This window comes from Leopardus geoffroyi, chromosome B1 (genome assembly GCF_018350155.1).
Source record: "Leopardus geoffroyi isolate Oge1 chromosome B1, O.geoffroyi_Oge1_pat1.0, whole genome shotgun sequence".
Taxonomy (NCBI): Eukaryota; Metazoa; Chordata; class Mammalia; order Carnivora; family Felidae; genus Leopardus; species Leopardus geoffroyi.
Genome location: NC_059327.1, coordinates 184,432,203 through 184,456,159, shown reverse-complemented (window position 1 = coordinate 184,456,159; position 23,957 = coordinate 184,432,203). Strand labels below are relative to the sequence as shown.

General features: G+C 42.5%; 1 protein-coding gene across 13 annotated transcripts in view; it reads left to right on the top strand.

Annotated features, from left to right (window-relative positions):
• Positions 1 to 23,957, top strand: part of RBPJ (recombination signal binding protein for immunoglobulin kappa J region) — a 220,675-nt gene that overhangs the window by 110,486 nt on the left and 86,232 nt on the right. The window contains exons 1-2 of one of the 13 annotated variants that reach the window (XM_045474332.1): positions 9,490 to 10,000; positions 10,625 to 10,773. The exons of 2 other annotated variants lie outside the window; for them this stretch is intronic. Coding sequence is in view for 4 of the 11 variants with exons in the window: in XM_045474325.1 (XP_045330281.1) it covers positions 8,867 to 8,925 (59 nt within the window). In the remaining 7 variants the exon portion in view is untranslated. Of the gene's footprint in view, positions 1 to 7,806; positions 9,159 to 9,359; positions 10,001 to 10,624; positions 10,774 to 23,556; positions 23,579 to 23,957 lie in introns of those variants that run through there. 10 more of the 13 variants (XM_045474325.1, XM_045474336.1, XM_045474327.1 and 7 more) reach the window with 10 other exon arrangements.

Genomic DNA, 23,957 nt, shown 5'->3' with positions numbered 1-23,957 from the left:
CAGAACCAAAAACCACTGCAATATGTGATACATGACCAGGCGGAAAGTTTAGGAAATCAACATATATATATATATATATATATATATATATATATATGTGTATATATATATGTGTATATATATATTTATATATATATGTGTATATATATATGTGTATATATATATATTTATATTCCTTTGTCAACAAATAACTGGTATTTTATGATTCATATGGTATTTTCTTGTTTTGTAAAGTGTCGTCGTTTTGTCATTGTTTGTAAAACTGGCTTTGTCTTGTTTATATCATAAAAAGAACAAGGCATATCAATCCCACGTGGAAACATTTTCTTCCAATTACATTAGCTATGAAAACTTTTGACAAATTATTAGGTTTGTACACACCAAATGTGCATTTGGTTCCATTCACGTTCCACATCACTGGAGTAAATGGCCCGTTCTTTTTCTTACTTCACCTTCTTGAACTGCTGCACATGTTAGCAACCCATGTAAAGCTTCACTTGGGCCTGCAAAAAAAGAAAAAAAGAAAAAAGATCAAATTCCCAGGGCCAAAGAATCCTGTGAAAGTCAAATACATTGGAAAGAAAAGAATGAATATTTATTTTTGTTTTTCAAGTTCTCCTGAAGGCAAATCTGTGACTCATTTCCAATGCTCTCTTTATTTCTTTTAATCCTTGTTTTCCTTATAGAGTTACACAGTCTGATGGAATCCTGGACACTCTTTCAATCCCCTGTACATTTTATTGACCTTAATTAGCATGGAGTAGAAAGTGATGGGAATATTGGTATTAAAAAAGGTATGAAGTAAAAAAGGTATAAAGATGAATGAAAACCACAAGACACTTCTCTGGAGTAAACAGTCCCAAATACCTAATGTGAGTTGTCAGGTTTTCTTAAGCACACCATCCCACCGCATCAAACCCTGCTTTACATCGTGAGAGGCTCTCGTTGCCTATCTACAACAGGTTTCCAACCTTTTAGGACCCGTGCACCTCTTAAAATTAAATAATAATAGTGATACTGCTATTTCTAAGTGGGAGAGGCTAAAGAAATGAATTCACACCAATCTGGATAAAATTGCCACTGTAGTCAGCTGTTTATTCATTTACTTATTTTTTATTTTTTGAGAGAGAGAGAGGGTGCACGTGTGTGAGCAGGGGAGGGGCAGAGAGAGGGGGAGAGAGAAAGAATCCTAAACCGCCTCCATGCTGTCAGCACGGAGCCCAAAGGAGGGCTTGCTCCCGAGACCTGTGAGATCATGACCTGAGCCGAAATCAAGAATCAGATGCTTAACCGACTGACCAACCCGGGCACCCCTATATTCAGCAATTTCAACACTGATTTTTGAAGTGTTAAAGATATTTTCACATGCTTTGCAATAATTTTCATTAGATGAATGCAACTCATAGATTTATTGAATAAAAATAATGATACAAACTAACACCACCATAGCAATTATGTCCCGGGTGTCGTTCTGTGTGACTTAGACATAATAAACACTTTGAATCCTCGTGACATAATACACATTTTGAATTCTCATGACTACCCTATGAATTAGGTGCTATCACCTCCATTTTACAGGTGAGGAAACTGAGGCATTGACAATAGGCAGTAACGTGTCTAAGGTCTTAGAGCCAGAATCCATACGATGTGGCGTTGTCCATACAGCTGACTACAGTGGCAATTTTATCCAGATTGGTGTGAATTCATTTCTTTAGCCTCTCCCACTTAGAAATAGCAGTATCACGTTCTCCGTCATGAGGCTGATGTTCAATGTTTCACTGTGCCTCATTAATAGAAGATGGTGCAATTTAGTGCTAGAATAAAAGAATTGTTGAAATATGTCCCTGTGGTTTAAACCACCACAGCAAAACATGCCCCTTTCATGAATGTGTTTATGTCACTGCCACTAACTGCTTCACATACCTCTTGGATATACACTCGGGGGCTCCCAAACTGATGCCTTTTCATATTAGATATTGTTTATTGTTCTTTAAAGAAAACTACATGCGATTACTCCCTTTAATGTGAAACTTTTTTTTTCTTAAATATTTGGTTTTGAGACACACACACACACACACACATACACACACACACAGAGCATGACGGGGGAGGGGCAGAGGAGGAGACACAGAACTCGAAGCGGGCTACAGGCTCTGTCTTCTCAGCACAGAGCCACACTCAGGGCTTGAACTCATGAACTGTGAGATCATGATCTGAGCTGAAGTCAGACACCCTGGCGCCCCAAAAGTGAACCCCCTTTTTCTTTTTTTAATGTTTATTTATTTTTGAGAGAGAGAGAGAGAGAGGCAGGGCATGAGCTGAGGAGGAGAAAGAGAGAGAGGGAGACACAGAATCCGAGGCAGGCTCCAGGCTCCGAGCTGTCAGCACAGAGCCTGACAAGGGGCTCGAACTCCCGAGCTGTGAGATCATGACCTGAGCCGAAGTCGGACACCCAACCGACTGAGCCACCCAGGTGCCCCCAAACGTGAACCTCTTGAAGAAAGATTACATCTACCCCCTACAGCAAAGATTCTCAAAGTTTGCCTCATGAACAATTTGCATCAGAATCCCTGACCAGCCTGCTAGAAATGCCTGTTCGCGGGCTTCAGCCCAGATGAACTTATTTAGAGTCTTAGGGAGTGGGATGCAGCTGATGCCGATGCCAAGTTTTGAGGACCTTTCTGTAGATCCTTCTTCTGACCCTGTTTAGGATGCCTCCCCCCTGCTTCTACATGCACCAACCCCCCACCTGGAGTTCCCCTGAGTACAAGATGCTTTTTCACACCTCAGAGCCTGAACATGTTGTTTCCTGTGCCTCTCATGTTTCTTCCTCCTCTGATTGTCTTCTGAACTCCCCTCCATCAAGAGTCAGTTCAATAGTCATCTCTGCAAGGTTTCCCAGGGTCCATCAGTCAAGACTTAGGTGCTTCCTCCATTGTACTCCAATGCCACTAAACTACATCTGTCCTAGAATTACACAGCAACCAGCCTGTGTACTCTGTTGGCCAGGGAGTCCCCTGAGGTCTCTGCATTATCCAGCTTTTTAAACCACCAAAGATGATGTCTGACATGGATGGTAGGGACTCTAAACTTGCTGTGTGAATGGGTTTGCTTATGAGTTCAGGGTTGCCCGATGGCTGGAGTGAAATACTGACCGTTCTGCAGTTAATTCTACTGAGATGGTAGGTCATGCACATAACTTCTATTAGTAACTAATTTTGGGGGTGCCTGGGTGGCTCAGTTGGTTAAGCGTCCAACTCTTGGTTTTGGCTCAGGTCATATCTCACAGTCTGTGGGTTCGAGCCCCACGTCAGGCTCTGCCCTGGCAGTGCAGAGCAGAGCCTGCTTGGGATTCTCTCTCTCTGTCTCTCTCTCTCTCTCTCCCTCCCCCTCCTCCACTCATTCTCTCTCTCTCCCCCCTTCTCTCTCTCTCCCTCCCCCTCCCCCACTCATTCCCTCTCTCTCTCTCTCTCTCTCCCCCCTTCTCTTTCTCTCTTAAAATAAATAAATTAATTAAAAAATTTAGAAAATAACAAACAGAAGGGAAATAATTTTCTTTGGTCAATTATTTTTATTCTCGCACATTTTTTCCCTTTTCTCTCCCCCCTTTTTAATGTTTTATATTTTGAGTAGGCAATATATGCACTTGGTACCAAACTCAAAATATCCAGGGTGCCTGAGTGGCTCAGTCGGTTAAGCGTCCAACTTCAGCTCAGGTCATGGTCTCACAGTTTGTGAGTTCGAGCCCAGAGTTGGGCTTTGTGCTGACGGCTCAGAGCCTGGAGCCTGCTTTGGATTTTGAGTCTCCCTCTCTCTGCCCCTACCTTGCTCGCACTCTCAAAAATTAAAAAAAAAAACAAAAACAAAACAAACAAAGCATTAAAAAAAAAAGTCAAAGTATCCAAGACTGTAGACTGTGAGATAAGTCCTCTTTTCGCCTACATCCTCCAACGGTTGAATCCCTCATGCTGTGCAGGCATTGTTACAGTTTCTATTCCAGAGCCATTTTAGATACATAGAAGCAAAAGGTATGTATTTATCCAATACTGTTTGGTATCTTGGAGTCTAAACTTTGTGATCCCTCCACATAAGTACATGAAAAGCAGCCTGGGCTTATTAACAGATGCATACTCTTCAATTCTATGAACATATCATGATTTTTTTTAAAAAAATGTTTATTTATTTTTGAAAGAGAGACAGAGTGCAAGGGGTGACAGACAGAGAGAGTGGGAGACACAGAATCTAAAGCAGGCTCCAGGCTCTGAGTTGTCAGCACAGAGCCCGATATGGGGCTCAAACCCACGAACCGTGAGATCGTGACCTGAGCCAAACTCGGATGCTCCACTGACTGAGCCACCCAGGTGCCTGGGTTTTTTGTTTTTGTTTTAAGTTTATTTATTTTGAGAGAGACAGTGTGAGCAGGGGAGGGGCAGAGAGAGGGAGAGAATGTTAAGCAGGCTCCTCCACGCTGTCAGTGCAGAACCCAACACGAGGCTGGAACCCATGAAATTGTGAGATCATGACCTGAGCTGAAATCAAGAGTCGGATGCTCAACCGAATGAGCCATCCATGTGCCCTGAATATATCATGATTTTTAAATTAAGTTTAAAATTTTAAGTCCAGTATAGTTAACATACAGTGTTAGTTTCAGGTATATATTTAACTTTATTTATTTTTGAGAGAGAGAGGCAGAGCATGAGAAGGGGAGGGGCAGAGAGAGAGGGAGACACAGAATCTGAAGCAGGCTCCAAGCTCTGAGCTGTCGGCACAGAGCCTGATGCAGGGCTGGAACTCACAAACTGTGAGATCATGATCCAAAGTCAGATGCATAATGGACTGAGCTGCCCAGGTGCCCCCATTTTTTTTTTTTAAATAAGACACCTCTTGATTGACATTTAGGTTGTTACCAGTATTCTCTACCATCAACAATGCTGCAATATATAGGTAATTTCATACATGTGTGAGTATATTTGTAGTCTAGATTTCCAGAAATACAACTGTAGGATTAACAGGTTAACAGTATTAACAGATTAACAAGTTGTATAAAATGGTTTCATAAAGATTATACGTATTTTCACTCCCATTAGCAACATATGTAAATACCTGTTTCTTAATATCCTTCCAATAGTGTTTTCTTTCCTGAGGTTCTAAAATGAATAAAGGAAACCCTTTGAATACGTGTAGATTCATCTACTGACCTAGCCCAGGAACAAGAAATTTTTTTGCAGTAAGTCAACACAGATGATTACTCTATAGGATATCTTCTCCCCAGGCAGGCTGGCACTGGGGTATTTCTTGTTGGTCTAACCCCAATACTGTTTTCAACCCTAGGAGGCTTAGTGAGCTTCCAGAATCATTTCTCCTCTGCTGTAGAGAAGACATACTGTTCATTTTGTAAATACACACTGAGTGACTATCATGCACCAGACGTTGTTCTAGTGGCTTAGGTTTAAACAACAAATAGACAAAAGTCCCTGTCATTATTAATGTTACAGAATAACGAGAGAAGGCAGAGAGGAAACACAACACACAGGTATGATACGTGGTATGTTAAGTTATAAGTGCTTTGGGAAAAAATAAAGAAGGGACTAGAGAGCATGAGGAGTCACTTTTGTGAAGGGTGGTCAGGGAAGGCCTCGCTGAGAAGGTGACGTTTCAGCAAAGGTTTGAAAGCGGTAAAAAAATGAACAAGATATCTGAAGGAAAGACCAAAAGCAGTTGATAGTGTGCCCGGTATGTCCTGGAACAGCAAGTCAGACTGCTGGTTAGAGCTCAGTGAGCAAAGGCAAGAGGAAGAGGTGAGGTCAGCGACATCAGGGGATTTGGGTAGCAGGTCAGACGGCATAAATCCTTATAGTGAAATGGGAAAACCATAAAGAGCTCCAGAGGGTTGCTCTGAATGCTCTATTGACAACAGACTGGGGGCGGGAGGCAAGAATGGAAGAAGGGAGAACCACTTCGGAGACTTTCTAGAAACAAGGCGAGGAAGGAGATGGGTCACACCGGGTTGGTAGCCATGGAGGTGTGGGAGTATTTGGACTGTGGGTCTATTTTGTAGGAATGGCTGGCATGATTTGGTTAGACTGGATGTTGGATGTGGGAGGAAAAGGAGGCAAGAATGATTCCAAGGTTTTTGGCTTAGAGAAGTGGGAGGCTGGAGTTGTCACTTACTGAAATGGGGAAAGAATGTAGGCAGTGCATGTTTTAGGGTGAAGATGATTTGTGACTTGGCTTATGGTTACCGTGGCTTTCTGTGGCTGGGACTCTCAGATGGCCATGATTCCAAATTAAGTAAATGGCCTGGACTAGACCACGACTGAAATGCCTTCTTGGAATGAAGGCTCCAACGAATCTGCCCACGGGCATTGTCCTTGTCCTGAGCTATCCCGTTCCAAATATGACTTGCACTGAGCTATAGTATTAAATATTCTTACAGCTTTTTCTCTGTGAAATATTTAATCAAAGGGATAGGAAAATGCGCGCACACACATCATCACACATAACTAAAAATCCTGCAAACAACTCAAAAACTTGATTCCTTGTCCACTACGTAACAAGCAGAACGTGAGCCTCTATCAGAGGACTCACTGTCCTCCAAAAATCAAAACTCAATTCTAACTGAATCAAAACTAATTGCCGGTCCGTGATGTCACTAAGCCACCAGTTCCTGAGAATGCCCTGCTAAGCTGGTACAGAAACCACACCAGGACAATATGAAACGCGCCTGATTGAAGAATGTAACCACGAATGCACTGGTCCAATAATTCAAAAGAAGGGATACACTGAAACCAGTCATCCCTAAAGCATCTGATGAAACAATACCTAAAATGGAATGAATATTTCAGCAAATAGAAAGGTAAAGGAAAGCAAAGCCAACAGTTTAACTCTTATTAGTGGAAGGAAAGGAAAATAAAACCCACAAGAACAGAAACTGATATATAGGAATTACTTCGAAAAGCTAGGAAGAAATCAGGGGAAAGAAAATTTTAAATTGTGTCCTTGAATGCGAGGCGGGCGACAGTGCAGAAGCGCAGAGAGCAGTATTCTTTCCCTACCCAGCTCGCGAGGCCAGCGGGTAGATCAGAAAGAAAACAACCAATTGCTAGAGGAGAGTAGCTAAGGAAATCTGAACTTGTGTTAAACCAAGTAAAGTGGTGGCCAGACTAGGTGACTCAGAGGCATGACTCAAACCCGACAGTGGGGGCCGTCAGCTCCCGGAGGCCGGGGGTGCGGCGTCAAACACATTTTAGGAAAGTACCCGGCTCGAGGAAGGCGACAGGAAACCTCCCCGGGGGATCGGCCTGGGGCTCCTCCTGCCCTACAGTCTGACCTCTTACCAAAAGCACCAAGAGGAGTTTCTAATCTCCTGGCTTCCCCTTCTTGCTTTACAGCCCGCCCACCCCGCCACCCATTTTTCTTCCACAAAGTGTCACGCGGCGTGTGTGTGCAACACGTCGTGCCCCCTCCCAGCGGCCTTCAGCCCCGCGCTCCCCGCCACGCGCCCACCCGCCCCGCCTCCGCGGCGAGCCGCTCCCTTCCCACCCCGCCCGCCGCCCGGGCACGCGCGGCACGAACAGCGCCTGGAGCTGCACTAGACAAACACCTGTCCCGCCTGGGCTCCGCGAGATTTGGGGGCGAAAGCATAGGCAACAGTGGGCGCGTTCTCGCGAGGTTTAGGAAATTTCCCACGGCCCGTGTTGTGTCTGAGTTGAGTAGTGGAAGGCGGTGGGAAGGAGGTGTAGCGTGAGACTGGGCTGCCCGCATTGGGCACATGCGCAGTGCCGCTCGCGCGTGCCGCGCCAATCCTGCAGCGCCTTCAGCAGGTCTCCGGCAGCGGATTCCAGTTCTCCGGGTTTTGGGGCTCCCTACAGGACGCAGTGCCCGATCTGGGAATCTCTAGGAATTGAAAGGGCAAGGCTGGCGGGGGTGGGGGTGGGGGTGGCGGTGGGGGTGGGTTGGAGGTGGAGAAAGGGATGTTGCAGGTAGGAAGAAGGGGTCAGGATTCAGGCCCTTCTTCCTCCTAGTAAATGCCCAGACGGACCAAGTTGGCTCCGGTGTTTCCAGGGTTAGGTTGCCTGAAGTACGTTTCGGGCAGCGACCAGCGTCCTTCACTCTGCCAGGCCCACGGGAGGACCTGGGCAGGGTCTGCCCCCATTACCCCTGCGTTCACACACGGCTGGGGACTGCGATCAGGTGCTAAAAAGGCTCACACAGCAGGCCAGTCTGCGCCCCAGCGGCACCCCTGGTTTGAGTGCGGGGTGGGGGAGTGTTGGCTCTCAATTCCAACGCAGTTTTCACTTCTGGAGAAAGCTGCGCAGAGCCCTAACATGCGTGAGAGAGGTGGACGTGAGGGGTGTCTTTGCCAGAGGCCTTGGCCTGACCTCGTTTCACACCCAAGGAGAAGAAAGTTAAGTCCACAGAGCTGAACTGCAAAAGTTTTCCATTTACAGAGCTCTGGAGGGTCAGCCCACGTTGTAACTTGTCTGTCTATGCGCTAGCACGGGGGACCCAATGAGCGAAGACAGTTCTAGGTTTGTCACTCGCAGAACTCCAGGCATCTCTGTAGCTCCAGCATCTAACGCTGACATTAGCATACGGGAGGCGTCCAATGAACGTTTGAATGAATGAAAAGGGCTGGGAACCAGAGTGAGCGGGAAGCCACTTGGAAAACACCCATTTGAGGAGGTGTTTCATCTAGGCCTGTGAAACGCGGCAGATTTTCCCAGGACCCCTCCTCCCTTCCCCTCGGCCCCGCCTCCTGACCCCTCCATTCCCCGTCCCCGTTGTAATCCCCTCCGGTTTTCCTCAGTCTCCACATACGTCCCTCAGGGCGCGTCCCAAAACCCGGATAACCGGAGCGCTCCCCATGGACCACACTGAGGGCTCGCCCGCGGAGGAGCCGCCTGCGCATGCTCCATCGCTTGGGTAGGTTTCCAGGGAAGGCAGCGAGCAGGCTCCCCTACTCCGCGGGCGGCGCGAGGCGTCTGGCTCTTCGCGGCGGCTGCGAGGGGAAAAGAAGCGCGGGGGCTGGGTGGAATTGAGGAGTGAGGGAAAAGGGAAGGGGCGGGGGAGAGGGACCAGGGAAGGCGTCAGGGGGAATCTCGCGAGGGTTGGAGTTTTGGCGAGAGTTTGTGGAAGATGGCGCCTGTTGTGACAGGGTAAGTCTGGGGGAATCGGAGCGCTGGGAATCGGGAAAGTTGCGGGCGTCTCGCAGCCCGTGGCGGGCAGCGTGTTCGGGGGCCGCGGCGCGCTTGGCGTCCGGGGCCGCGGGGGCGGCGTCGCGTGCGTCGAGCGCGGCGGCGGCGGCGTGTGGCCGTGCGCTCCCCGCTCTGCGCCGCCGTGGCTCGGGCTCTCGCGCTTGAGGGCGGGCGGCGGCGGCGGCGGCGGCGACGCCGGCGGGTGCGGGCGTGAGTGGAGCCGGGCGCGCGGGGCCCGCGGGCGCCGTGCCCGCCGTGCCCGTCGCGCGCCTCTTGCGCCGCCGCCCGCGGGCCCTGCTTCCCGGCCCCGCGCAGCTTTGTTCCTCCGGGCGGTCGCCGCCTCCTCGCCCGGCCGGTGCCCCCGGCCCAGGGCGCTTTGTCTTTCCCCGCTGCCCCCCGCGACTCTCTACCCCCGGCCCTTTGTTTCACCGCCTTGGGCGCTTTGTCCGACCCGTCGCGCCCCGCATCCCTTTTCCATCTCCTCATCTCAGCTGTCCTTCCTCCCGTGCCCCTTTGTTGTGCCCTTCTCTACTCGGTAGCTCCGTGACCTGCCATAGCCCCGGCACCAGATTTCTGCCTTTTAATTTTTCTTCCGTTTTCTCACTTGTTTTCCTCTCACCTTTCCGTTTGGCACTTGATCACCCCCAGAGTCTTTGTCTCCCCCATCCAGTGGCTTAATCCTCGGCATCCCCCTTTCCCTCTCATCATCGGTTGATTTATCCACTACCCACGGAGTATGTCGGCTGAACTGTCTCAGCCTCGGGGACTCCATCTGGTGCTCCTGCGAGCAGACAGACCCTACGGTTTGTTGTTTCTGTGGGTCTTAAAGATGCATGGGGATACTTAGTTTCCTCCTCGGCGCTCAGCACCCTTTTCTCTTGGGATTACGTGCACAACCCCCCCCCCCCCCCCCACCTTTCTCTCGGGATTACAGTGTCTCCAATTCTCTTCGCGGTCTCTTTGGGCCCTGGTTGTTTTGCTTGGAAACAGTAGCCCTGGAAAAAGATCTGGTCTCTTGGTTATTGCTCCCCCCGCCCCCTCCACCGCCCGCTCTTAGGCTGTTTCTGACGGCCTAGGCCAAGGGCAGCTGTCGTAGCTTTGCCTCTGGGTTACCTGAGGGTATTGTAGGACGGTTAGAAGAGGTGCGAGGTATCCTTTTCCTGCTGGTGTGTGAGACTAGTTTCAGATATCCACACTGAATATTCATTTTGTACGTGAACAGTAGTAGAGTGAATTTTGATGTTAAAGGACTTGTGAGTATTCGGATTGAAAATGTCAGCATTTTCTAGACTCTAGTTCTAGAGTTTATTTTACCAGTAACTCCTGCCTAAGGAAAAAGGGAGGCATCCTGCTTGGGAATTTGATACAAATGTTTTACTTTTTCTTAATCTTTAGATAGTTTATAGTTGTATGTTTTTGCTCTGTAGATTTGTGACAACCCTTCTGTCCCATCTTTGGAGTTGAAATGAGGAACACGCTTAAGAGTGCAGTTTCTGGTTGATGAATACTGCTTCTAGAATCGTCGTGGAATGCATTAATCAAATGCAATTAAAAGACATTTAAGTAATAGTCTTAGGTAAAGTCACTTCTAATGTTAAAGGAGCTTTAAATTGTTCAGAGTGCTTTTTGTTATGGTAATGTAAAAACTGGGCGTTGTGTGTGGGGGTGGGGGAGAGTTGGTGTGGTGTATTTAAATAGACTGAATATTCTGGTGCTGGGGATAAGAAGTTTTTGATTTACCAGGATTACTAGACTGAATATACTGTTCACAAGTTTTTCCCCCCTACTAGTTGATCACCATTTTTAGAAGTTGTGTTACCCACAAAATCATTTGGAGTGTCATTTCCTTTATAAACTAAAATTCCACATAAAGTGATGCTTAGTAGAGGATGTACAAGATTTAGTGTGGGGAATGTTGGTGCAGTAGAAATCTTTTTTTTTTTTTTTTTTTTGAAGGCTGTGATTAGAATTAGTAGTTTGAATTTTAATTAATGGAAAATGACGTTTCATAATTGATACATGAGGGTTTTGTGAAACTTTGTTTTCAGTCTGGGTTCCATGAGTGGATTTTACCAGTAATCATTTTCTCCCATACTTGTTCTTTGTGCATAACCATTCTGTTGCAGGTAAAATCTTGAGTGCGCTTTTTCTGACAGTAAGCAAAGTATAAATATGGTGTAATAATGGGAGGTATTTTGTTCTGACTTGTACATGTAAGAATGATCACACAAACATCATAAAAACTACTTTCACAAATTGTTTTTAGTTTCTGAATTGAATAAGAGTTTTATTTTGTGATCAAATAAAATGTTGCTTTTACTAAATTATATCAAAAACAACATATTTAGAAACATACGGGATGGGTTGTGGTTGGGAAACTTTCATTCTGATTATTCACTATAAAAGCTTTAAATTTATTGTCCATGCATATTGTAAGTCGGTCTGCAGAGTGTGTTTTCGGGGAAAAAAATATAAGGTGCTCACTTTCCAGATCTATTTTAACATATGCTTCTAGGTATCAGATTTTAAGCAGTTAGGTTTGTTAAAAAGTTACCAATTGTCCAATAACAGATTTCTATCAATGTCTTTTAAAGGGGTAAGGTAAAAAATGGTTTGTGGGGGGGGGGAGGGGGAGCCATTCTTGCCAGCTGTGATTTATTAAATAATCTTTGGCACTCTGGATGGATAAGGTGTTAGGGAAAAAATGGTGTGTTTGAAAGTTCTCACAAATCTTAATTCTAGTATTGGATCATTTTAAAAATAAAATTTAAAAACCTAGGATGTGGCTTTAAAACATTTTTTGCTTCCTCCTAATACTAAATTTCATGTTATTTCAACTAGGGGCAGTATTTTCTCATGGATTGACTAAAAGTTGTTATTCTTGGCATCTGGCTTTATGATTATTTCCAAGTTACTCTACTTCCCCTGGGCCAATTTCCTAACTATGTAGTAAAATGGGAATTGTAATAACTTGCCACATCTGCACAGGATTGCTGTGCCGTAGGATTTGCAGAGAGCATCCTTGGATAAAAGGTGTAGTAAAGTCTAGGAATTGTTACCAAAATAAGCTGATGTGAAGTAGGTCATATTTTACAGGAAGTCAAGTAGGAGGTTATGAACGAAGTTCTTGGCAAGTTGCAACGGTGATAGTGGGATGGAAAAAAAATGAAAATATGCATTATAGCTTGGGTAAATAAAACCAATACATTTTTCCCCCATAGGCTTAGACGGAGACGGCTAAGTATAACAAATTACAGGTGACGTGTGTGTTGTATAAGAAACTGAAAATCGGTCAAACTCCTAATAATATGTTGTAAAGTTGTGGGATGTTTTCCCTCTATTGATTTGTTTTCTGCATGTAGTAATATTTTTTCAAGTTTTTATTTTATGCATGTGGCAATATATATTTTTTAATGGTAGCACAAAATGGTTTTACTAGACTGTAGGTCAAATTTGTTCATAGTAATGACTGATTTTCAGTATACCTTATAGTTTTCAAAGCTTTGTTATTTGCTCTAAAGAATATTTTCTAACAACCAGGACCATAAATTTCAGGGTTGGCCCTCGGTCAAGGAGAGTTTCACATTTGGGAGATGCTCAGTAGATACTGAACACACGAAAACTGTTGCTTCTCTGTTCCAGGTAGATGATAACATGTCCCAGCTAAGTTCCCCAAGCTAGGTTTCTGGATTCCTCTCTTACACTAACTCTTCACATTTAGTCACTTACAACTGAAACTTTTCTCTCCTGAAAAATCTCTTGAATCTGTCTCCTTCACCCCTACTGCCACAATTCTTGTTCTCCTTTCTCACCTGGATTACTATAAACATTGGCAGCTTCCTTTTTGTTTGTAGACTCAACTCCTTCATCCAGGTTCCACACCGTCTAAAGAGCAAATCTGATCACTTCATTTCTTAGTTTAAAAACCTTTCAATGGCTCCCCCTAGCAGTCTTCATTAAAGAGGCAGTGGAGTAGAGAGTTGTAGTTCACATTTAGAATTTAATCTGAACTGGATTCCGATTCTGTCTCTGCCTCTTCAAACCTCTGTAACATTGTAAAGTGATGTAACTTTCCTTGCCTTTTCCATCAATTGTAAGATAATTATTTTTCGTTCAGTGGGATGTGAGGATTAAATGCAAGAAAACATTTAGTAGGATGTTTGGCACATAGCAGGTGCTTAAAAAATGTTAGTGTGGCATATAGGGTCCTCTAACTATTTCATTTACTTTGTCTCCATCTGAACTGTTGATATTTCCCTTCATAATCAGTGCTCCAGCTGTATTTAAGAATCTGTAGTTTCCTGGATGGATTTAGCAATTTAATGTGCGTGAAAAGTGCTGGTATTGGGTTATTATTCAAGACATAAGTCTGAGGATGGTCTACCAGGATCTAGCAGGCTAGCTTCCTTGCCTCATCCATGTGTTCTTAAAGGAGTCAGTATAATTCTCTTTGGTCGTGCTGAGTTGTAATTGTCACACTCAAAGGCTTATAGTTATCTGGTGACAGATACTGTGTGTGTGTGTGTGTGTGTGTGTGTGTGTGTGTGTGTGGTCATTTATATATTCTTATACCCCAAAGAGTGGCCAGTACATGATAGGGACTCAGTAAAAAGGTTTTTTTGAACAAATGACTCATACTTTGAAACCTTGTTGCAAACTGGTTCCTGTAGGCAGAATTTGATATATACAGGGAATGTATTGATTCTGTAGGGAATTTAGTTGCTGAGGTACCCAAAGGAATTGGTATTTTCAGCTACAGGCAGTCTCATAGCCTATGAGAACATTGTAGTAAAATCTTAGAATCTCCTTTTGGATTATACTGTATTGTTTGTGCAAAACTGACAAGCTTAAATTTCACATTTTGTTTTTTGCATGGTTGGCGAGTGTTTCTCAAAAGGTTCTATTATTTTTTAATGTTTTAAGTCCTTAGATGCATAGGGATGTATGTTGAAACTTAAGACTCCGTGGACTGCTTTTTTGGGTGTGTGTGTGTCGGGGGGGGGGGGGGGGGCGGCGGGGGGAGATTCATGCCACTGGATGAAATAATAACTTGATAATCTTCAGGAAGCCTCAGGAATTGTGGACAAATTACCTATGATTTCTCCAAGCTTCATGTTCTACCTCTATATAAAAGGGAATGATAATTTTGTTGTATTTATCTGACAGGTATTGTGGCTATCAAGTAAGGTCAAATATGTGAAATTGTAAAGTTCAAATAAAAACATGATGTATGTTTAAGTGATTTGTAAAGAGTAAAGCACTGTATACAAATATTTTAGTTGTAACAATTGGTTTCTTCTGGTAACCTTTCATAGGCAGGGTTCAAGATGGGCTTTTTATTTTGTAACCTGTGGTTTGTGGGTCATGTTTTAGGAAGGCAGCAGTGTATTTAGTGCAGTGGACCGCAGCCCTTGAAATATGTATTTTGGCATTTTGAGCAGACATAGTTGGTAAATTACTGCTTGACCATGGATGTTGCCATTAAGTCACCCCCAGCTTTTGGGGTCTCCTTGTTAATGCTTTCCTCTCTGCTTGGACAGTGGTAATAATAATGTAGGAATGTTGAATGCCCAACTGCTACCATCTTTCATACACCCTGCCCACCGTTCTGGATGCCCCTTAGGCCTGGCACAATATCATGGTGTCACTTATGCCTCATTAGGCCTTTTTCTGCTTCAGGGAATGAAATGATATCCTAGTGGTATGAAAAAGATAATGTGTTTCCTGAACATACTTCTGAGGAAAAGCAAGCATTAGAGGCATTGTGGCTTGGGTTGTGTAATTGGTAGTAATTACCGATCTGCATAAATATTTGTGGAGGTTTGTTATGCTGAGACAGTATATAATGATAAGCACGACAGTTTTGTAGTCAGATTGGTTATGTTCATGGCAGTCTTGGAAATATCTGCACTATTTTAAGTTTACAAAACAGTATAGAAACCACTGTTTCTTAGGTATCCTAAGTTGCAAAAGCCTTGAGATGAAAATGCTGCGCCTGTTGGATGTGAGCTGGAATATGCTAGAAAATCAAATTGCCTCTTTTTAACTCCTCATCCATGCTTCCTTTCCTATATTTGATAGTTTTAACTTGGCCTTAGAGCTAATGTGTCTTCTGTGCATTATTAATCAGATGATAGAATTATAAATGAATAAGAGTGTATTTCTCATAAAAAGTTTATATAACCAGGAAAAACGTTGCTCACTTTATGAAATCCTGTTATTTTTTATTAGTGTGACAAAGATTATAAGGTAACTAATACTGCAGTTATATAACATAAAGTATAGAACTAGTGTTGTGGGTTTTTTTCTTTATTATTATGAACAGTTTATTTTGGAACTAGTCTTGCTCCAGACAGAACATAGTAGCTTTAGGCTGGTTTGCATAATGGAAGGAAGGGTATTTGTTCCCTCATTGGAAAACTGCAGACCCACTAAGATCTTATCTTATTTTGCTAGCATACCTTGTTTTTATTTATTTATTTTTTTTTTATGGACCTTATTTTTTAGAGCAGTTTTAGGTTCACAGCAATATTGAGGGGAAGGTACAGAGATAACCCATGTTCTCCCTGCCCCTGTACATAAATAGCCTCCTTCATTATCAACACCCCCCAGCATAGTGGTAGATTTGTTGTAATTGATAAACTTACGGGGCACCTGGGTGGCTCCGTTGGTTGAGCGTCCGACTTTGGCTGAGTTCATGATCTCATGTTTCGTGAGTTCAAGCCCCGTGTTGGGCTCTGTGCTGACAGCTTGGAGCATGGAGCCTGCTTCAGAGTTTGTCTCCCTCTCTCTCTCTCTCTGCCCCTCCTCCGCTCACTCTCTGTCTCTGTTTCTTTCTCAAAAAATAAACATTAAAAAAAAAAAAAAAACTTATATCAACACGTTATTATCTATGTCTGTAGTTTACCTTAAACTTCTTTGGGTTTGAACAAATGTAAATGTATCTCCCGGTGTGGTATCCTACAGTAGTTTCATTGCCCTAAAAATCCTCTGTGTTCTGCCTACTCAACCCCTCCCCAGCCCTAATTCCTGGCAACCACTGAACTTTTTATTATCTCCACAGTTTCCAGCATACTTTTTCAATTCATTTAACTTTTGGTTTGAGTCTGAGAAAATTTTTCGCTCAAAAAATTATATAGTTCTGTACAAAGCTCCTGATCCATATACCAACTGGAGGAAGTGGAAACATTGAGGTTCCCCGTCATGAAGGGGTGGGGAGGGTGGTTCAGGGAAATGAGTGTAACCATGCTTTGGTGGTTCTTCAGTGTAACTGCAGAAATAATGTTTTAAACAGTTGTTGAGCACGTAATAGGTATGACTGCCATGTATTGGTCTTAAAAAGAAGTTGTCCGGTGAAGCTTATGATTTAGTGGAAAGCAAACAGAGAGTTATAATAAGGGAAATTATAAGTACTGTAACATGTATAATGGTGGGAACACAGAGGTGTGAATGATTATCTTAATTGGAGGAGAGTTCATAGAAAAGGTGAGAGTTGATGGGGGGGGTGTTAGGAAATCAAACTGGAAGAGTGTTTGGGTCTTCTTGGAGGATCTTGAGTGCTAAGTTAAGGATTTGGATATCAATCAGGGATGGGGGCAGGAAGGCTTGAACATTTTTGAAGAGGTGTGGCTGGGTGTAATCTGTGGAATAGAATGGGATGGATGGAGACCAAAAGAGAAATATAATCAGGGTCTGATCTTGATGGTAGTAGGCTTATCAATGGAAAGAACAAAGCAGCTCTTTTTGACACAGGATGGTATAGGAAGCTTTGGAATCCGTGCACTGTAGATCTATGGCTATGAGCATTCACTTAATCTGTCTTGCCGTTGTCTGAAAAATCGGAGAAGATAATACTTCATGGTATTGTTGTGAAGATTAAATGAGATATGGGATATAAAATGCCTAGCTCAGTTCTGGGAGTAGTAGGTGGACTCAATAAATACGTCCTTCTCTTCCCCCTCTCTGGAGAATTTAAAGGATAAGATGGAGAGTGGGCAAGGGTGGAAAGGAGAGTGGGGAGGAAAAAATGGAATGATTGAAACTTGGGTAAAGCAACTAGAAGTAGGAAAGTCTGAGTGATGTAAGCAGGTACAGGAGAATCTGCCTGATAGTGTTTTGTTTCTTTTAGCTTTTAAACAACTGCTGAATACTTACTTTTGCGTATTTCTGTAACAATTTTGTATACTTTGGTAACATTTAACATCTTTCTGCGTTACATGAATAGATCTATTTCGAGTATCCCTCCCTCTCTCTCTGATTTGTCAGCAAGCTCCATAAAGACAGGATCAATATTTTACTTATCTTGTATAATTATGGTATAGCTGTTATCAGCTAGAATGTTACGTGCTGGATGAATAGGACTTGAATGGATTTAATTATATATAACGCTTGCCACTAGGTGGCACTTAGTCTAAGTGATAAGGCTGACATTCAGCATAGTTGGTCTATGAAAACCCCGTGGAGAAACTTGACCTCCTGGATTATGTTCAGCTTTCTGCCATTTCTGGACCATACTTTTTGAAGTAGAATACGAAACATTAGCAAACTGAAAACCCATAGTGTTGAAAAATAGAAAAAGCATAATGCCATTTCAACATGTCCTCTAGAAAAAAGCTGAAAGGAGAGGCTCAGTGAAATGCCACAAGTGACCAAACTCTCCGTCTCCAAATGTATTGACAGTGAAGCCTGGTGGTTAGAGTTTAGGCTATAGTTTCTAAGGTTAAAGGAGGAGACTTTGGGAATTTGCTTCTTATTGGACTTAATGAAAGATGATGAAGTGTGGTTTGTAAGGATACTAGACTGTGATTCTGTATTCTTATTTATATTTTGGTATATTATATTCTCCCTGTAACATACCATAGAATATAATTATATCTTGTGTGACAAATGTTACAGATTATTAAATCCATGCCATTCAGGAAACTTCAGAGCTGGAAAAGATCTTGCTAATCATATGTTCTAAAGTCACCACTCATTTAAACGTAGGCACAGATGGACTGAATAATTTCCAGTTGGCTAATGGCTGAGACACATTCAATGAATGAGCTGAGACTAGTTCTAGCATGCTTTTTGGGGAGAGACTTGTGCTGGTCTTTTACTCTCTTCAATTTATACCACTCAGCTCCGTTTTTAAAAAAAATATTTTAATTTAACTTTAAAAAAAAATAATGTTTATTTTAGAGAGAGAGAGAGCGCGAGCAAGTGTGCAAGTGGGGGAGGGGCAGAGAGGGACCGAGACACAGAATCCCAAGCAGGCTCCAGGCTCGGAGCTGTCAGCACGGAGCCTGACACAGGGCTTGAACTCAAGAACCGTGAGATCATGACCTGAGCCTGAGTTGGATGCTCAACTGACTGAGCCGTCCAGGCATCCCCATTCAGCTACCTTTTTTTTTTTTTTTTTTCCGTTTATTTATTTTTGGGACAGAGAGAGACAGAGCATGAACGGGGGAGGGGCAGAGAGAGAGAGGGAGACACAGAATCGGAAACGGGCTCCAGGCTCCGAGCCATCAGCCCAGAGCCCAACGCGGGGCTCGAACTCCCGGACCGCGAGATCGTGACCTGGCTGAAGTCGGACGCTTAACCGACTGCGCCACCCAGGCGCCCCAACCCATTCAGCTACCTTTTAATGTCACATGCACTTTGCTTTCTTTTTCTTTCTGTGAGTGCGGTCTTCGACCAAGAATACAAATCTCTCATCTCCGAGCCTGGTTGGAGTGATACTGCCAGTGTTGCTTAATAAACGGTCAGCTCTGGGGCACCTGGGTGGCTCTGACTCTGACTTAGATCATGATCCCGCAGTTCGTGAGTTTGAACCCCACATGGGACACTGTGATGTCAGCTCAGACAGAGTCTGCTTCAGATCTTCTGTCCTCCTCTCTCTGCTCCTCCCCTGCTTGCACTCTCTCAAAAATAAACAAAACAAAATAAATGGTCAGCTCTGAGCCTGCCGTTCTTACCTCCTCTGCTGTCTTCCTTCTTGATGCTGCTTGTGTTCTTTATCTTGTATTTCTGACTGACCAGGGTGGCCTCTTTTAGAAACATTTCTTCTCAATGCACACTTCTCACCCAGTGTGCTTTAGCCATCCCTCCTCAAGAACTGTCTTGGTTCAGTTACCCCTGGCTCAGCCCAGCCTCTTGCCTCTCACCTCTCTAGCATCTTAGTTCTGCCACTTGCACTAAATTGCAGCTGGTTGTTTCCAAAGCCGCTGTTAGAGAAAATGGAAGGACAGAAGAGGAGATTGAGAAAAAGAAGATGGTCATATAGGGAAGGAGGCCACAACTTGAAATTTTATAGTGAAAGATAGGCTCATTTGTGAGCCTGATGATTTTCATACAGTGAGTTTTCTAGTGTGTATTTCAAGGCAGTATCATTCTCTTGACTGTGGAATTCATTAAGTGTGTTGTATCTGTCATCTGTGCTTATTCAAATGTCAAGGAAGTGAATTAAATCCATTTCAGCATTCCAGAGGTAATAGTGATAGTTTTAGTAATTTACTTACAGCTTATAATGAGTGCCATTATTTGATTAAATGGATCGCACTGAATTAGTGGGAGTTGCCAGTTCACTATTATAATGTTTAAAAAACAAACTTGGTAGCTGTAGCTTTCAAAGATTCTTTCCTAATTATTGATAAACAATAGTTTATCAATAGTCAATAGTCAAAGTCAATAGTTTAGCAAACATTAAGAAGTTTTAGGAAGTTTTCATCCTGGCCTTCCCCCCCACCCCAATATAGGGGAAATACTTTTCCATATAGGATTTTACCTAGACGATACATATCACTGACATAAGCCTAGTTTCCAGGGTGCAATTCCTGAAAGTTGTCAGTTGGTCAATTAAATATCTTAAATTACATTAGGATTTAAATTAACATGGAGGCTTAGATGTGCAGTTGATTTATTTTTTCATCTCATTTTAGCTTGTTTTTCTAATCATTTCAAGGAAGTGACTGTGTTGATGTGGAAGTTTTTCTTAAGGGTTAATTAATGTCATCTGTAAACAGTTACCTTGATTATTTTTTGTGTTGGAAAAATCACTCATATAAGAAATTCAAAAGTTATTTAAATATGTCATGGAAAGTCAGCCATGGTAGTCTTCCACCAGGAAATTAACTACTGTGAACAACTGGGAGTATAGTTTTCAACTTTTTCTTTTAAAGTGGAAATGCTGACATTCTGTTTATTACGTGTCAATAGTTTAACAAACATTAAGAAGTTTTAGGGAGTTGACATTTTGTTGAATATCTGCTGAGTCCTCAACTACGTTGTGAGGGAGATGGTATCTCCATTTTATAGATAAGTCTGAGGGTCAGGAATTTAGTAATTTAATTCAAGTTCACACAGCTTTACTTCTGCCTCTGCCATTTACTGTACCCTCTGTATTGATAGAGCTTTTGTTTCTCTACCTAAATGGTAATCACCTGAAAGCTTCAAGCCCCTTGGAAGGTGGCAAGCAATCCCAGAGAGAAGTCTAACAAAGGCTTTAAGGAAAAGGGGATTATATTAGATTATTACTTCAAATAAAGTATTAGATTACTCTCTGTTAGAGATTACTTTAAAAATAAATCTGTGTTCTAGAAATTAGATTTGACTAAATCTAGATTTAGTCAGTTAGGTTTGACTATAACTGTATTCTTATGGAATGTGTCTTTTTCTTATTTTGTGTAACAAGTTTTTATTTTTTAGATGATACTTTCTGTCAACTTTATATAAAGTATTTTGTCACAGATTTCCATTTGTCATTCAATTTTACTTATTGTCTTAAATGGTTTAAAAATTTTTACGTAATCCAGTTTGTAGTTTGTCCTTTTGCTTTGTGTTTTGCTTGTCTTCCTCACCCCTAAGATTATGAAGGCATTCTTATGTTTTTCTTATAAATGCCCTTTTACAATTTAAGAAATGATTTATCCCTTTAACCTTTCTGGGACGTTTTTGTTTGGTTGTTTGGTTGGTTGGTTTTTTTGCTGTGTTATGTGATGTAGAGGCTGACCTTATTTTTTCTAAAGGTATAACCAAATGTACAGCCTTGTTTTCATATACTCATTTTTTTCTGTCTTCTGTGTTAAAGGGTTGTGGCTCTTAAAATGAGGTCTTTGGACCAGCAGCAATGGGATAATCTGGGAACTTGTAAGAAATGCACATTCTTTCACACTCTACCCCAGACCTCCTATGTCTGAAGCTCTGGAGGTGAGGAGTCCAGCAGTCTGTTTCCCTCCAGGTGGTTCTGGTGCCAGTTGGAGTTTGTAAAACACTGTGAGAACTCTTTAAGGAACGGCAAGCCCTCTATTTGTACACAAGATCCCATCTCTTCTTGGCTACTCTAGAACATTGGATAGCCAGCTAGCCTCCCCTGTCTCTGGTCTCAGTTTTTACCTTTCTGCTGAAACATGCTTGACAGTATACAAACATGCTGTTATTTCTCTGGACTCTGCTTTAGTCCTCTATTTCTCTTTTGCCCTTTGCAACAAACTTCCTGTGGAGAGTTCTTCTATCTCCAGTTACTCTTCATTCTCCCTAGAGCAACTTCAGCCAGGCTTTTATCTCCACCACTCCAGCAAACCTGCTCCTCTCCAGTTACCAGTTACCCGGCAGGGTATTGTAGTGGTCAGTTTTTTCAGATGTTATCTGAGTTGATGAACATTTGATATCTTAGATCACTCCTTTCTTGCTCACACATTTTTTTTTTTTTTTTTTTTTTCATTTGGCTTGTAGGATACCACACTCTTGGTTTTCCACCTTGCTGGCACCTTTTTCTTGGTCTCTAGTACGTTCTCATTTTACCACATTTATCCTGCTTTTTATCCCACACTCTGTACTCCTTCCTGTTTTATTTTTCTCACTCGCATATATCAATTTCTAACTATTTATTATTTGCCTTTTGATTTTGTGTTTCTCTGCCCTACTAAAATAGAGTGCTTGGTACATAGAAGGTACTCAGTAAGTATTTGTTGAATGAACGAACCGATGAAGTGTTCTAGCAACATCACTTTTTGAATGCTCTGTCATTTTCTCACTGATTTAAAACCCTACTTCTACTACCATATGTTATCAAGGTTTTTAAAAAATATTTATGTATTTTGAGGGAGAGAACACGCAAGCAGGGTAGGGGGAGAGAAAGAGAGAGGGAGAATTTAAGCAGGTTCTACTCCCAGTGTGGAACTTGATGCGGGGCTTGATCTCACTCCTGTGAGATCATGACCTGAGCCCAAATCAAGAGTTGGATTGGGCTCAACTGAACCACCCAGGCATCCCTAAGGGGCTTCCTGGTATTAATACAGATTCATCTAATGTGTTTTAAATGTAATCTGTTATCTGAATGTGATGCTCAGTAGCCTTGAGATCTGTTGTTAAATTTAGCTTTTGCCATTGTCTGGTGGGGAAAGTAGCAGTCGTGTTTGATACAGATTTAACCCAGGTTTACCTGCTAGTTGGTGGAAGAGTTGAAATTCAGACTCCTGTCGCTAAGGATTGTGGAATCTAGTATGTGATGATGCTACTGGGCACTCTTCCTCTCCACACCCTCCTCCTCAAATTTGAGATTAATAACCTTTAGTCCTCCATCTACAGGATTGGGTGTGCTCACTGAATAGAAGAGCCCCTTCCCTAACTCCAGCCAGAGTGAAGATCTGAGGCAGGAGGATGAAGTTCAACAGGAATTTGGTTTATGTGGGATTTTGGTCTCTGCATTTCAGTGTATGATTTTGGAAGAAAGGTTGTGGAAAGAACACAGGCTGAAGGTCATGAAACACATTCTTTTCACTACTACTAACTAATTTGATGCTCTGCTTCCCCTTTTGTTTGTGTGTGTGAATAATACCTGTGATTTAGGCTGTAAGTTAAACAGGATATTATATGTGTCAGAGAACTTAGAAAATAATTCTTATACTGTGTCAATGAAAGGTAGAACTATTAAGAATGACTTGAGTCACATGTTTTTGGTGGTCTAGATACATTTGTTTGTTTTTTTTTTTTTGTATTACACTGGAGTACTTTTGATTTTGTTTTATGTCAAACTGTTTTATAAATGTAATTTTAAAGTTTTTGCTGCAAATGTTGTTTTTCTAAGACAGCAGCTGTGGATGTGGCTTAAAAACTGATGAGCATCTACAATGATGAGCCTTTATGGAGCAATGAAAGGCTGCTCACAAATTGTAGCCACAGTTGAAATGAATTCTGTGTTTGTTATTTGTGAATCCCTAAGGGTAAATGTGTTTTGAGGGGGGTGAGTTAGGATAGTACAGACTGAGAAAGTGTTTCTGTTCTGGTAATCTTTGGAGTCATTTCTGCTACTGCTCTTTCCTGTGGCTGAAGGAATTTGGAATATTTTGCTTGACCTCTTTGATGATTCTTTCTGTATATGTATTATTTGGATATATGTAAAGGTAAATTGTAATACTACGATGTTTTGTGGACCTAGTTTCTGTCATCGAATATTTTTACTCTCAGCAACTACTGTGTATAATAGCTCTTGTGAATGATACTTAACCTGTGTCTGCTGTCTAAAACTATTAAGTGTTGGGCTGTTTGGACCTAAATATTTTCTATTTGGTATGATTAGCTCATGCATATCAATAGTTTTAGGTACAGCGCATTTATTCATTTTTATTTCAAAAGCATATGGTTTTAACATGTTATTGAACAGGTTCAAATAGTTAACTCTAAGTTACTAAAAGTAGTTTTACTCCAAGATACGAAATACCACATCTAGAGCTGAGCTACAAGGAATATTGAGGAGCTGTGGTTTTTTTTCTATCAAAATAT